Genomic DNA, 12,495 nt, shown 5'->3' with positions numbered 1-12,495 from the left:
GGAGTGCTTCAGGGATCAGTATTTTCTTCATTCTAAACAGAAATTACCTCTAACTTTTAACACTTAACTCATCCTAAATCCTATCCACCAATCTGAAAGAGATGATGTCATTCCTCTTTACATTCAACAAACCTTATAGCTAAAATATTACAAAAGATATTCTATTAAAAAAAGGCACTAAAATACTGATCTCACCATTCCTCAGTTGGGTGAAGAAAATCTTGTCAACTTCAATGCTAAAACATAGTTCTGTCTGCTCTATTTTTGAGCAAGCCACTCAACAATGGTTGAGTGCCCAACTTACAAAAATATTTTTTTCTTTATCTCCCCCTTACATTTGATAATACAAAGATCTGATTTCTTTTCTTGAGTCAACTTATGAGGGTGGTCTGAAAAGTTCTCAGCCTCAACCATAGATGGCAACACTATCGGCAAGATTTTTTTTTTTTCAAAGTTGGTACATCTGTCATAAGCATCCATGTGAAATTGCAAGTCATTCTATTAAGTAGTTTATTTTATACAGCTGTCTGAACCAAAAATGTTGGCTGTATCTCTCTTGAAATGGATAAAATTGAGTATCGTGTAGTTATAAAATTCTTTGTAAAAGAAGGTGTTTAATACTAATAGAAATTCATTCGAAGTTCATAAAAGTTTATGGGCACTCATCTCCTTCGTTTTCGACAATTAAGAAATGGGCTGCAGAATTTAAATGTAGCCTTAGCAGCCTTGAAGATGATCCACGTGAAGGAGGTCCAAAAAGTGTAACGACACCAGAAATCATTGATCAAGTGGTATTGGATGACCGGTGAGTCAGAGTGTGTGAAATTGCTGAGACTATAGGCATTTCAAAAGAACGTGTAGGATATATTTTGCATGAAGAATTGCAAATGAAAAAGGTTTGCGCAAGATGGGTGTTGCACTTGCTCACAGCAGATCAAAAACGCACTCGCATGAAAATCTCTGAACAGTGCGTGGAGTGTTTTAACAAGAATAAAACTGATTTTGTGCAGTGATTTATTACTACGGATGAGACTTGGATTCACCATTACACACCAGAATCCAAACAGCAGTCAAAACAGTGGACAGAAGCCAGTTGTTCAGTGCCAAAGAAGACAAAGTCGGTTCCATCAGCAGGAAAAGTCATGGCATCAGTGTTTTGGGATCTAAAGGCATTTGGTTTATTAATTATCTTAAAAAGGGTAAAACAATAACCAGGGAATATTATTTCGATCTTTTAACCAGATTAGATGAAAAAATTCATGAGAAAAGATCCAGTTTGCAGAAGAAAAAAATCATCTTTCATCAGGACAATGAACCTGCCCACAAAGGTGTTTTGGCAATGGGAAAATTAAGGGATCTGCACTATGAATTGTTGGAACATCCACCCTATTCCCCAGATTTGGCTCCTTCTGACTTCTATCTCTTCCCAAAACTAAAACTCTTCCTTGCTGGTCAGAGTTTTTCTTCGAATCAAGAGGTGATTGCAGCTGTAGAGGGGTATTTTGCAGATCTTACTGAGAACCACTACAGGGACGGGATAATGGAGCTGGAGCATCGCTGGAATAAATGTATTAGTCTTAAGGGAGATTATGTTGAAAAATAAAAATAATTTTGAAATTATAAATTCGTTTTTTCATTGTTAGGTCGAGAACTTTTCAGACTACCCTCGTATATCTTCAGCCTTTTCTGGCAAAACACATCACATCCTTAGCCTTTTCAACATATTAAATAGCTACTTAACTGGACAACACTAACCTTACTCTCTCAATGTATCTTAACTTTAGGATAATATTCTCGTATGTTGCTGAAGCAGACAATCTGATAAATCAATGACCATTCCCATTCACCTTCATCAATTATTGCTTCCCCAGTTTTGCATCATTAGCAAACAATTAAATATCCTCCCTTAAATCTTTCCCTATATCATTAATATATAAATTAAAGAATAGTGTCCCTAGTACAGAACCCTTAGGTACTTACCAGTCAACCTCGTTCTCCTAGATTCCACTCCATTCTCTGGTGTCTGTCTCTCAACCACCCTCCTATCCATGCTACTAGCTTCATATCTATTGTCATTTGCTCCAACTTTTGTAGTTTTCCATATGGTATTCAGTCAAATGCCTTTGTATCATCCAGAAGTATTCATGGTGTAGCCATTTCCATTATCTATATAAAACATTAGTGAATTACTAAGGCAGGATTAACTTTTACAAAGCCATCGTGCCCACCATAAGAGTACTGCATTCCCATCTGCCCACTGCTGGATTTTATTTTTAACTTTTCCAGTACTTTAACCACCACTCCTGAGTCATCAATTGGTGTGTAATTTGCTACTTCTACCTTGGAACTTGAAACTATCTTATCCTCTTTCCACTCCCTTGGAACCGTGCCACAGCTGATACTTTAGACTGAATAATTACATCAGTGGCACTGCCATTCCATCCAATATCAATATATTCACAGTGATATTTTTCAACATGCCAAGCACCTCCAATTTGTCTATCTCAATTCTGACATTAGACTCAGACTCTCTGTCACATCAGTAACTGTAAAATCTCCACCTAGAATGTACATTTTTGCAAAATGATCAATCAACAACTCAACTATTTCTTTGGCTTCTGCTACCTTTCTACTATCACCTTTGATTAAAGTCATCCTTCCATAATCATCTTCCTCTTACTTGCTACATAACAAAAAAAAACACTCTTTTGGATTTCATTTGGCCTGCTTAGCTAATTTTCTCTCAAAATCAGATTTGGTTTTCTTACCATATTAAGTAACCATTCTCTTTCTTGCATTTTGTAGTGCTCATGAGTATGCTGATTACCTTTATCTTTATATTCCCTCCACAATGTTTTCTTTTTTTGCAGCTTTTCTTTATACTTCTGACTGTGGGTATGCAGTTCAATACTTCTTCTCTCAAACAATCCCTGTCCACTTCCCATGCATTTACTGACATTTTCTTGTAGCTTCTCAAGCTAATTCTACTCCAAGATACCTCCTAAGTCTGTCATAATTACCAGCTTTATAGTTCAACATAAACCCTTTCTTGGACATAGAATTCCACATGTTTAGCAACCTCCCAGAACAAGACTGCATGGTCACTCTCCCTGATTGCAAGCAGAGAGTGTCTGCCTTGGTTATGGATACATCTTCTTATGCTATTGCCAGATGCAGCATTCTCAAGCCCCTGGTCCTCCCTACTAGTGACATGCTGTTTCAGGTAATTATCCCTTAGCAACTATATAAATTCTACTTCCATCTTAGCATGCCCCCCCCCTTTCCTCACTCCAATCTATATCCCCATAATTGAGGCTTCCATAATAATTGCTCAGCCTGCACTCACTGTGCTAATCTGCTGATGTATGACATCCACATTTTCTCGTGGACTCCTGGTCTATAGCAGCAACCAACAATATACTTTGTCTAATTTTATTGTTGGTTGCTGCAATAGACCAGAATTGCCTCAAATGAACTGCCTCCCCCTTTAACTTCTCATTTTTCTTGGATGAAGTTTGTACCATCAGAAATACCCAAGCTCCTCCTATTCCCTCTATCCTCCCTGAAAATACAATACCCTTTACATTCTATTCCTGTAACTATATTATTTTCTGTCAACTAGGTCTCACTAATGCCTATAATTTTTGATAAAGTCGAGCTGACCAATGCCATAAACTTCTCTCTTTTATTTCTGATACTGGCATTCATGTACATGCATTTCAACATCTCCTTAGATCAACAATTACCATTGTATAATGTCATTACCAACTCATTCAGATTTGAAACCTGCAAAACTGCATTCACCATTGCATAATAATTTCTGTGTACACACTCATTTGTCTCAGATGTGGCTGAACTCTCACTAGACTACATCCCCCTTCTCCCAATACATCTAATTTCCCTGAGTTTGTACTTCTAACCTCTCACTAAACAACATCACACTCTCTCTCTCTCTCTCCAAAAATCAAACCATTTAAATGCAGTCCATCATATACAAATCCTTTCATCTATCAAATTCGCTCCATACAATTATAAACTGCACACCATTCCTCATGATTAAGGTTCTCATTGACCCATTCAAATCATGGCTCTTCTTCTCAATTCACTCCTATCATACTGAGATAACAGACTCAAAATCCTTACTTTCTTGCTTTTCTTTTTTGCTTTTATCCATAACTCTTTCATATCCTCTCTCATTGCATATCCCTCACCTTTCAAATCATTTATGCCAGCTAAAGCAATCAATTCTTTCACTTTTTCTCCTCTACAAACTAATAGCTTCACTAACATTCTTCATCTTTGCACTTGGGAAACAAACATACTTTCGCATTAAGTACACCTCTTATCATTGATTTTCCATGCAATATATTCTCTTTACTCCCAGTTTCTCACACTTTCTTTTCTCATTTACTTTTTCTTTCATTCTCCTTCCTGATGCACCACACGACAATGATTTCCCCAGTTGCTATAGTTCACAATTTGTTTTGTGAAGGACACTGCATAACTGCACTATTTCACTCCTAACTGTCACCTTATTATCTACATTACCTTCAACCACTTCTTTTATGCTCTCATTCATATTTCGCACATTATCGTTCACTCCTTCCACATTCTCTATAACACTTTCACTATCTTGCCTTACATCATTAATACTAGTTGCTTCAATCTCCTGCTTTCCACACAGTTCACATTTCTTGCACACATGAAGAACATTTCCAACATATTCTCTCTCCCTCTCTCTCTCTGCTCTCACTTTTGTACCATAAACAATTCACTCTTGGTAATGAGTACATAGACCACACACTACAACGTACTTATCAATTATGAAGGCATTAACACCTGATGGTAAAATTGGAGATGCTAATCTCAGTTCATTACTTTATGCAAACGGGCATTATACTTCTAAATAAATTCAGTACAAGTTTACAGGATTCACTAACTAAACTGAATAACTACTATTTTAAATTTGATATGAAAATCAGCAATAAAAAAGACAAATACTGTGAATATACAGGAGCACTGAGAATATCAACTGCATCCTGAAACAACTAAAGCATTTCAGCTATTTACAGGCACAATTTTTAGTGAAGATGGCAAATTAAATATGAAAATAGACAACATATTTACCAAGGCTAGTATAGTAGGAATAAACTCAGATGAATAAACTTTCATGAAATAAGAGAGAAATCAGTTAGACCACTTCCTTCCTTCCTCTGCGCATTTATCCTGCTTCCAATGCAGGGTCTGCATGTTACATAGATACGACTTTGTTAGTACAACCGGCCTGTTGCTTAGCCTGCCACTGGGGATGGGGAATGTATTTTTTGACTATAGCAGCATGTGTTCACAGGCCGGTTTGCCTGTTCTGAGGGTTGAAAAACCCTCTACCTCTGTATGAGACTGGCTAACTCACCTTTCATTGAAAGAGACCAGATAAAGATTCCTCATGTCACTGACGGGAATCGAACCCAGGTCTTTCTGATCAAAGGGCAATCTACACAACTGAGCTACAGAGGCTCTAAATCGGTCAGACCACTAAACTAGCTATATACAAGACAGTGTTAAAATCAATTTTAACTAATGTATCTGAGAACTGGGTTAGAAATAAAACAAGTGATCAAAGACTGGAGACCACAGATATGAGGGTTCTAAGAAAAATTAGGTGAGTCAACAGATGGCAGCAACAGCAGAATCATATTAAAAATGAGGATATGAAGAAGGAACTTGACAATGTCAGCATTCAGGAATGTGTGAGCAGAATTTATCTTAAGTGGTATCACATAAACAGAATAGGATTGGAAAGGTTAACAAAACAATTATTTGTTGCCAGGATGGCTGGAAAAAGATCCAGAGGAACAAAAAGATCTGGTGGATTATTACAGCAAGATGTACCTTACAAGAGCAAAATATAACATCTGACATTAACAGTCCTGACAGATAACATATTAATTTAGAGGAAAATTATTGGCAGAAAGTTAGTATTGATGTATACTTTCATGTAGTACAATCATAACATCCTGCACACCCCAAGGATACAGGATGTTATAATTGCACTACATGAAAGTATACATCAATACTAATAAAATTCCTCCTATGTATTAGGAGGAATTTTATTATATATATAAAACTGTTTCTGTTTTATGATACAGAAAATGGCCATGGAGAGGATAGTTTGGCAAAAAAGTTTGGAAGAGGTCAAGGCTTACTCAGAACTGAAATACTGCTAATAATGACTGACATATTAAAAATGACATACACAGTATATATACAGTAAGCGTAAGTTCTGTCCATCTGAACTGTAATGTCAACCTATCTCCTGCAGCTATATGAAAAGTGATTTAGATAGCTGCAAGGAGATTCAGTATTACATAGGGATAATGACTGCCTTTTTACAATTAATGGATGAAATAAATTCTCCTTGATTGAAATATTTTAATAAACATAAAAACTTTTTGCTATCTTCACATATGGAAGTATGTAAATAATAGGAGATAATTTATACTATGTATCGGGAGGGAAGAGGGGGGATGGAGAGAAACTGCCATGTTAACACACTTACTTTAATTAAAATAAAATAACACTGGACATTTCGACCTTTATATCAAGTTAATCTCATGCATATATATACACAGGAGCACAAGTTATATTGTAATACACTACACTGACAAAGCAGGTATGCCAGTCAACAGTTGATGCTAGCCTGACCTCTGGGAAGGGGAAGTAATAATTAAATACATAAATATACTTTAATATCAGTGAAATCACATCAATGGCTAGCAGCTACAGCTTAGTTAACGACAGTCCTGTTATTTTTAATGGTGTGAGGACTACTGGTTTTTTTTTATCAATTTCTATTATTTTTTTCTGTTTTCTGTATCCAAAATATAACTTTATTTATGTTTGGAAAATTGCTGCACCATTCTATTTTTTCTAATATTCCTTGAATATTTTCTGGAAACATTGGTAATATCTTCCCTCAAGTTTCTATCCTTAACTGTTTACTATAATACTTATTATAGTAATAATACACCAAGACTCATAGTACTATCCAACACAAAAATTCAAAAACTAAGGGTCATTACCATTCTTAAAAATAGACCTCTAGAAATTGCACTAATCATCAGGACTCTGAAAAATGAGCTTCAAATAATTAGCAAAATGATTATAAAAATTGGCTACAACAGAAAAACAATCCATAAAATCCTTCACAAAAATATAAACAAATATAAAGATTACAATAAGGCCATAGCCATATTGTTTTGTTGGTGGTTTAAATGTGGCTTTTGTGTTGTATTTTTGCACTATTCTGTTGATTTTCTTCTATTCTCTGAATATCTTTATTCAGAGAATATCAGAAGAAAATAGAATAGTGTTTATATTCAGAGAATATCAGAAGAAAATAGGCAGAATAGTACAAAAATACAACACAAAAGCCACATATAAACCACTAACAAAATTTAAAATATACTCAGTTCCTTTATAAGAGTTCCTTCACTTGTTCATCTAGGTGTATACCAGATCTGATGCACATGTAACTTACCTTACATAGGTGAAACAGAACATACAATCCCCCCCCTCCCTCAAAAAAAGAACACAAATAACACATTAATTTCCTTCATTACAGAAAATCAGGCCATTCTGGTCACACATTTCAAAGATACCACAGAAATGATTGGAAAGGTACCCAGTTATTATACAACTTATACAAAACTTGGTATGAACACAAATTCAAAAAAGCCTGTGAGATGCTAATCCATCAAACCAATCTCAACAAGAATGATAGCTTAACAGTCCCAAGAATTTGGATGGCTCATTACAGCTAGAAAAAGAACTCAACAGTTTTCCAAACATAAATAAGCTACATACTGGACACAAAAACCAGGAAAAATAGAAAAGGTTATTCAACCAGTGGTCCTCAAACGATAAACAGAATTTAAAAATAACAGGATTAAAGGAAACTAAACCTTAACCAGCAGACAATGATTTAATTTCACTGATATACACAATATATTTATGTATTCAATTATTATTACTTTCTCCCCCCCCCCTTCCCTCACTAGCAGTCAGGCTTGGTTAACCATTTATCTATAAATGATTGACCAAGCAGTTATACTGCAACTCATTGTAGTACTCTAATGTAGTTTGTGTCGCAGTGTGTGTGTGTGTGTGTACTTGCCTACATACATTACTGAAGATAACCTTGATATAAAGGTCAAAACATTGAGTGTTATTTTATTCTAATTAAAGTACATGCTCTAACACAGAAGTCTGTCTACAATAATCCTATACCATGAATGATGATGATTATGTTACTATGAAAGAAACAAAGAAGAGATAATATGCATACCTGAACAGGAATATTGTACTTTTTCCTTTTCTCAAAGATGTTTGATGGGTAGATATTTCGAGCATACAAAATATTATGTACAGCTACTTCAAAGAATTCACTCAAAACATCAGCCACAACTGCAAAGAAAAAGCAGCAGATTACAGCCTATTTGCATATGAATAAAAACATAATCAGAGAATAATAAAAACATATGCAAAAAAAAGTCAAAATCAAGCCAAAACTTCATTAAAAAAAAAAAATGTTCAATTTTAATTTTTTTTTTCAAGACCACTAAATGAAATCAACTATAAGTTGGGTTTTTCTTCTGTTCATGTCTCAAAACAAACAAAGTAAAATTCTGCAACTGTAGATCCTTAAGTACAATAGAACAGTTTCCAAGACAGGAGTTAAATTAATCTTTAGAAAAATAAATATCCTAGGTCTGTCCTGATAATCATTTGACAGTCTCTGGTTGTAAGTATTAAAACAACTGACATCTTTTGATGGCTTTTAAAATACTCATTAATATTCAAGGTCAAAGTTCAACTTTAAATCTCATCTAAAATTTTCTGAAATGAACTCTTTGTGTCTGCAGAAAATTGTAAAAGTATATGACACCAGCCTCCTTCCCAATAATCGACATATTAGTAAAACCAAATGGCCTACATATGTCATTAGACACGATGCCGATTATGTGATATGCCAGCAGTGTGCAAAATACTAGAAACGATTATGCAGATAAATTGAAAATCTCAAATGTCAAAAAAGATAAATGAAGTAAAAAAACAACAAAACGTGCACAAAAATCAATTATTTTTGTTGTGTGGATTTTTTAATGTCATCAACATTAATTTAATGTCATCAACATTTTTTAATGTCATGAAATACCCCAGATGGGAACTTCTTATACACTCACACAGTTCACAATTAGTATGAATCTGACAAGTCTTCCCTTTCCGGATACTCTAATACACTGTTGGTGATATGTCCATGGATCTTCAAATAATCACCCTTCACAAAAAACAGATATTATCAAAAGCCTCATGCACCAAGCATGCACAATTTGTTCTTATGCTCTATCACTTAATGGATATAATGACACCACAATACAGATACACAATAAGTCTGATGTTAAAAGGATCCGCATACTCTACCTTAAAGGAACCTTACCAGAACATATAGCAAGGACTCTCTACAAATATAATCTCTGTATACCTTTTATAATTTTCTACTTTACTTTACTTATATAATTTTGCATCACCAAACTGAAGTCTTTTGGCTCTTTATTTTAGTAAATAATCTGTATACTATTTTCAAACCAGCAAGGAAGTTATTTTCTTTCTTACCACCTATCAAGGATAAATTATCATGTTGTTTATCAAATACCATGCTCTTGTCATCTTTGCTACTTTGGACAGACTGACAGTTCTGCTGAGATTAGAATCCAAGAACATCAAGATTATATAATCTTGAAGTTTCAGGCCTCGCTTCTTATGCCATCAACACTAGACACAGTTCAGTGGACTAAAATAAAGATGTTGCACTTCAATAAGTTTAAATTTGATTGTCTATTTCTTGAAATGCTTGAAGCCTTATGCCACCATCCTAATCTTAATCAAACAGATGGTATGTCTTTCTCTAAGTTTTGGGAGGTGATTGCTATTGTTTATAATTTTTTTTTAAATTACATAACTATACTTTCCCAGAACTCTAATCATGTTATCTCCTACTCGTACAGCTGTGACTGAGACATGTGGAAGAACGCACATGCTACGTGACTCTTTCTTGTGTTCATAATTTACATTATGTTTTAGCCAATTCTGCTTTCTCCCTGAATGATGCTCATGCATATTGACAAAATATATATAGGAGTATTAATAAATTCTAGTTTTCTTTTACATCATGAAGCTGCTATTTAAAATCCTATACTATGCTTAAAGCATCTGTCATTCTCATGCTATACTATCACTGATTCGTTCCTATCTCTTTATCCTGCATTTCTGTTGTCTAACTCTCTCTCAAACTACTCTCATCATTCTACTTGCCTGTTCTTCCACATTGCTTCTTACTACCTCAGATCTCTGTCATCATTCTTCCTTTCAGCAACAGCTTCTCTAGTTCACTCGCTTCGTACCCATGCATATGAGACAAGTTTATTATTCTTATACAATTGCACTCATCCCTCAAACTCAACCCACACATTCACAAAGTATACTCCTTAGAAGAAAAGAGTGTACATCTAGTCTGCTATTCATGATCTTTTCTTGGCATCTCAACTCATCACTGTTATATCTAGACAACACACTACACCTTTCCTACCACACCATCTTTCACTCTCGTCAAGCTACTAATATGTATTCTCACATTCTTCTGCCCAACTAAGTCATTTATAGCTGCAATTCCCACTACCAACTCAATTGCTTGCTTACACCTCAGATCCAAATCCTCACACTCAATAATATTCAACAGTAAGAAAGTATTCTTTGTCAGGAGTTAGAAAAAATCCAGTTTCTTGAATAATGACAATGCAAACTGTGATATATTTATGCCAAGGAAAAAGAGATTAAGTTCATGTCAAAGAAGTGGAAAATACCTGGTCCAGAAATAAGACATGGGATGAGAGTAAAAGTTTTTTCATTTGGCACAAAGTAATTTAGTAACTTTAATATAATAGGTAATTTTAATGATTTTATTCATGGCCATTCCTCACTGAACAACAACAGTTATTTCATTATTATTATTATTACCCTAACACAGCATGGAGTCAAAGACTCATTTAGGAGGTCCCATTGTCATACACACACATACACACAGCTCATCACACTGCCCCTTACACAAATTAAAATTCTCTGCAGACACTATACTCTCAGGCAGTGCATTGCAATCATTCACAACTCTCCATGCAAAAAACCTACTTCTCACTAACTTGCTCACACCAGCTTATACAGCTTTTAGGGATGACCTCTTGTTCTCCCCCAATCTTCCACCATTTTATGAAAACCTCTTAATGTTAATCCTACACCTTATAGGATTAACATTGGTGGGATATAACCCTACCAACTTATACATCTCTATCATATCACCACTCTTCCTCGTATCCACTAGAGTCTGTAAATTGCATCTTCTCAACCCTTCCTCATATTCAACATCCCAGAGATCAGAAACTATTTTGATCAATTGCTTCTGGACCATCTCCAGCATCTCTTCATCCTTTTGAAAACCAGTTGACCAAATCTCTGCACAGTAGTCCATATGTGGCATAATCAGAGCCTTCTACAATGAAAGCAGAATCTCCTTACACAAGTCAGTGTCCTCTGCATCATTCCCAGAATTCAGTGTGATGTCCTCACAATATTGGCAATGTGTCCTCTAAAATTTAGATCCTTATCCACCATCACTCCAAGATCTCTTATTTTCTCTGCCTCCAACAATATATTTCCTTCTTCTTCAAGTGTCATCCCCTAGAAGGAGGTTGGCAACCATGTTGCAGAACCTTTTTCTTTCTTTTGCTGCTCTGGAACATTTATGGTAATTCAAGCCAGTCCAGTCCTTAATGTCTTCAAACCACATTCTTCTGGGTCTACGTCTACCTCTTTTTCCATCCAATTTCCCTTCTAATATTAATTTCTGAATGCCTTCTTGTCTAGTTAGATGTCCAAAATATTTAAGTTTTCGGTCTTTAATTATTTTCATTAATGTTCTTTTCATTTTTGCTTTCTTTAAAACATCTTCGTTTTTCATTTTCTCTGTCCATGGTATTTTCAACATTCTTATGATGGTCCACATTTCGAAAGCTTCTAATTTTTCTCTGCTTCTTTATTTAGTGTCCAAGTTTCACTGTTGTAGAGAAGGCTTGACCAGATATAGCATTTTAGTAATCTTTTTCTTGTGTCTATATTAATGTCTCTGGGTGTTAGAACAGTTTTCATATCAGTAAAGGCTTTTCTTGCTATCTCTATTCTTCTTTTTATTTCTTTAAGGGAATTTCCTCTGTCTGTAAACATTTGTCCCAAATATATAAAAGACTGAACCTGTTCAATTTTCTTTTTGTTAACAGTTATGTTCAGTTTCTTATTTATTGGTTCTTTTGATATAATCATGCACTTTGTTTTCTTTAAGTTAATAATTAGTCCCATGTCTAAGCTTCTGTTGTAAATTTCTGTGAA

At 34.9% G+C, this 12,495-nt stretch overlaps 1 protein-coding gene across 4 annotated transcripts in view; it reads right to left on the bottom strand.

Annotated features, from left to right (window-relative positions):
* Positions 1-12,495, bottom strand: part of PolZ2 (DNA polymerase zeta subunit 2) — a 59,802-nt gene that overhangs the window by 32,969 nt on the left and 14,338 nt on the right. For all 4 annotated transcript variants that reach the window (XM_090393699.1, XM_090393706.1, XM_090393716.1 and 1 more), the window contains exon 3: positions 8,348-8,466. In XM_090393699.1, the coding sequence (XP_090249825.1) occupies positions 8,348-8,466 (119 nt within the window). The remainder of the gene's footprint in view (positions 1-8,347; positions 8,467-12,495) is intronic.

This window comes from Typopeltis vanoorti, chromosome 1 (genome assembly GCF_054136105.1).
Source record: "Typopeltis vanoorti isolate ZY-2024b chromosome 1, IOZ_Tvanoo_1.0, whole genome shotgun sequence".
In the NCBI taxonomy this organism is placed as follows: domain Eukaryota; kingdom Metazoa; phylum Arthropoda; class Arachnida; order Uropygi; family Thelyphonidae; genus Typopeltis; species Typopeltis vanoorti.
Note: the sequence above shows the minus strand (reverse complement) of the source record. Positions and strands in the feature narration are given on the sequence as shown.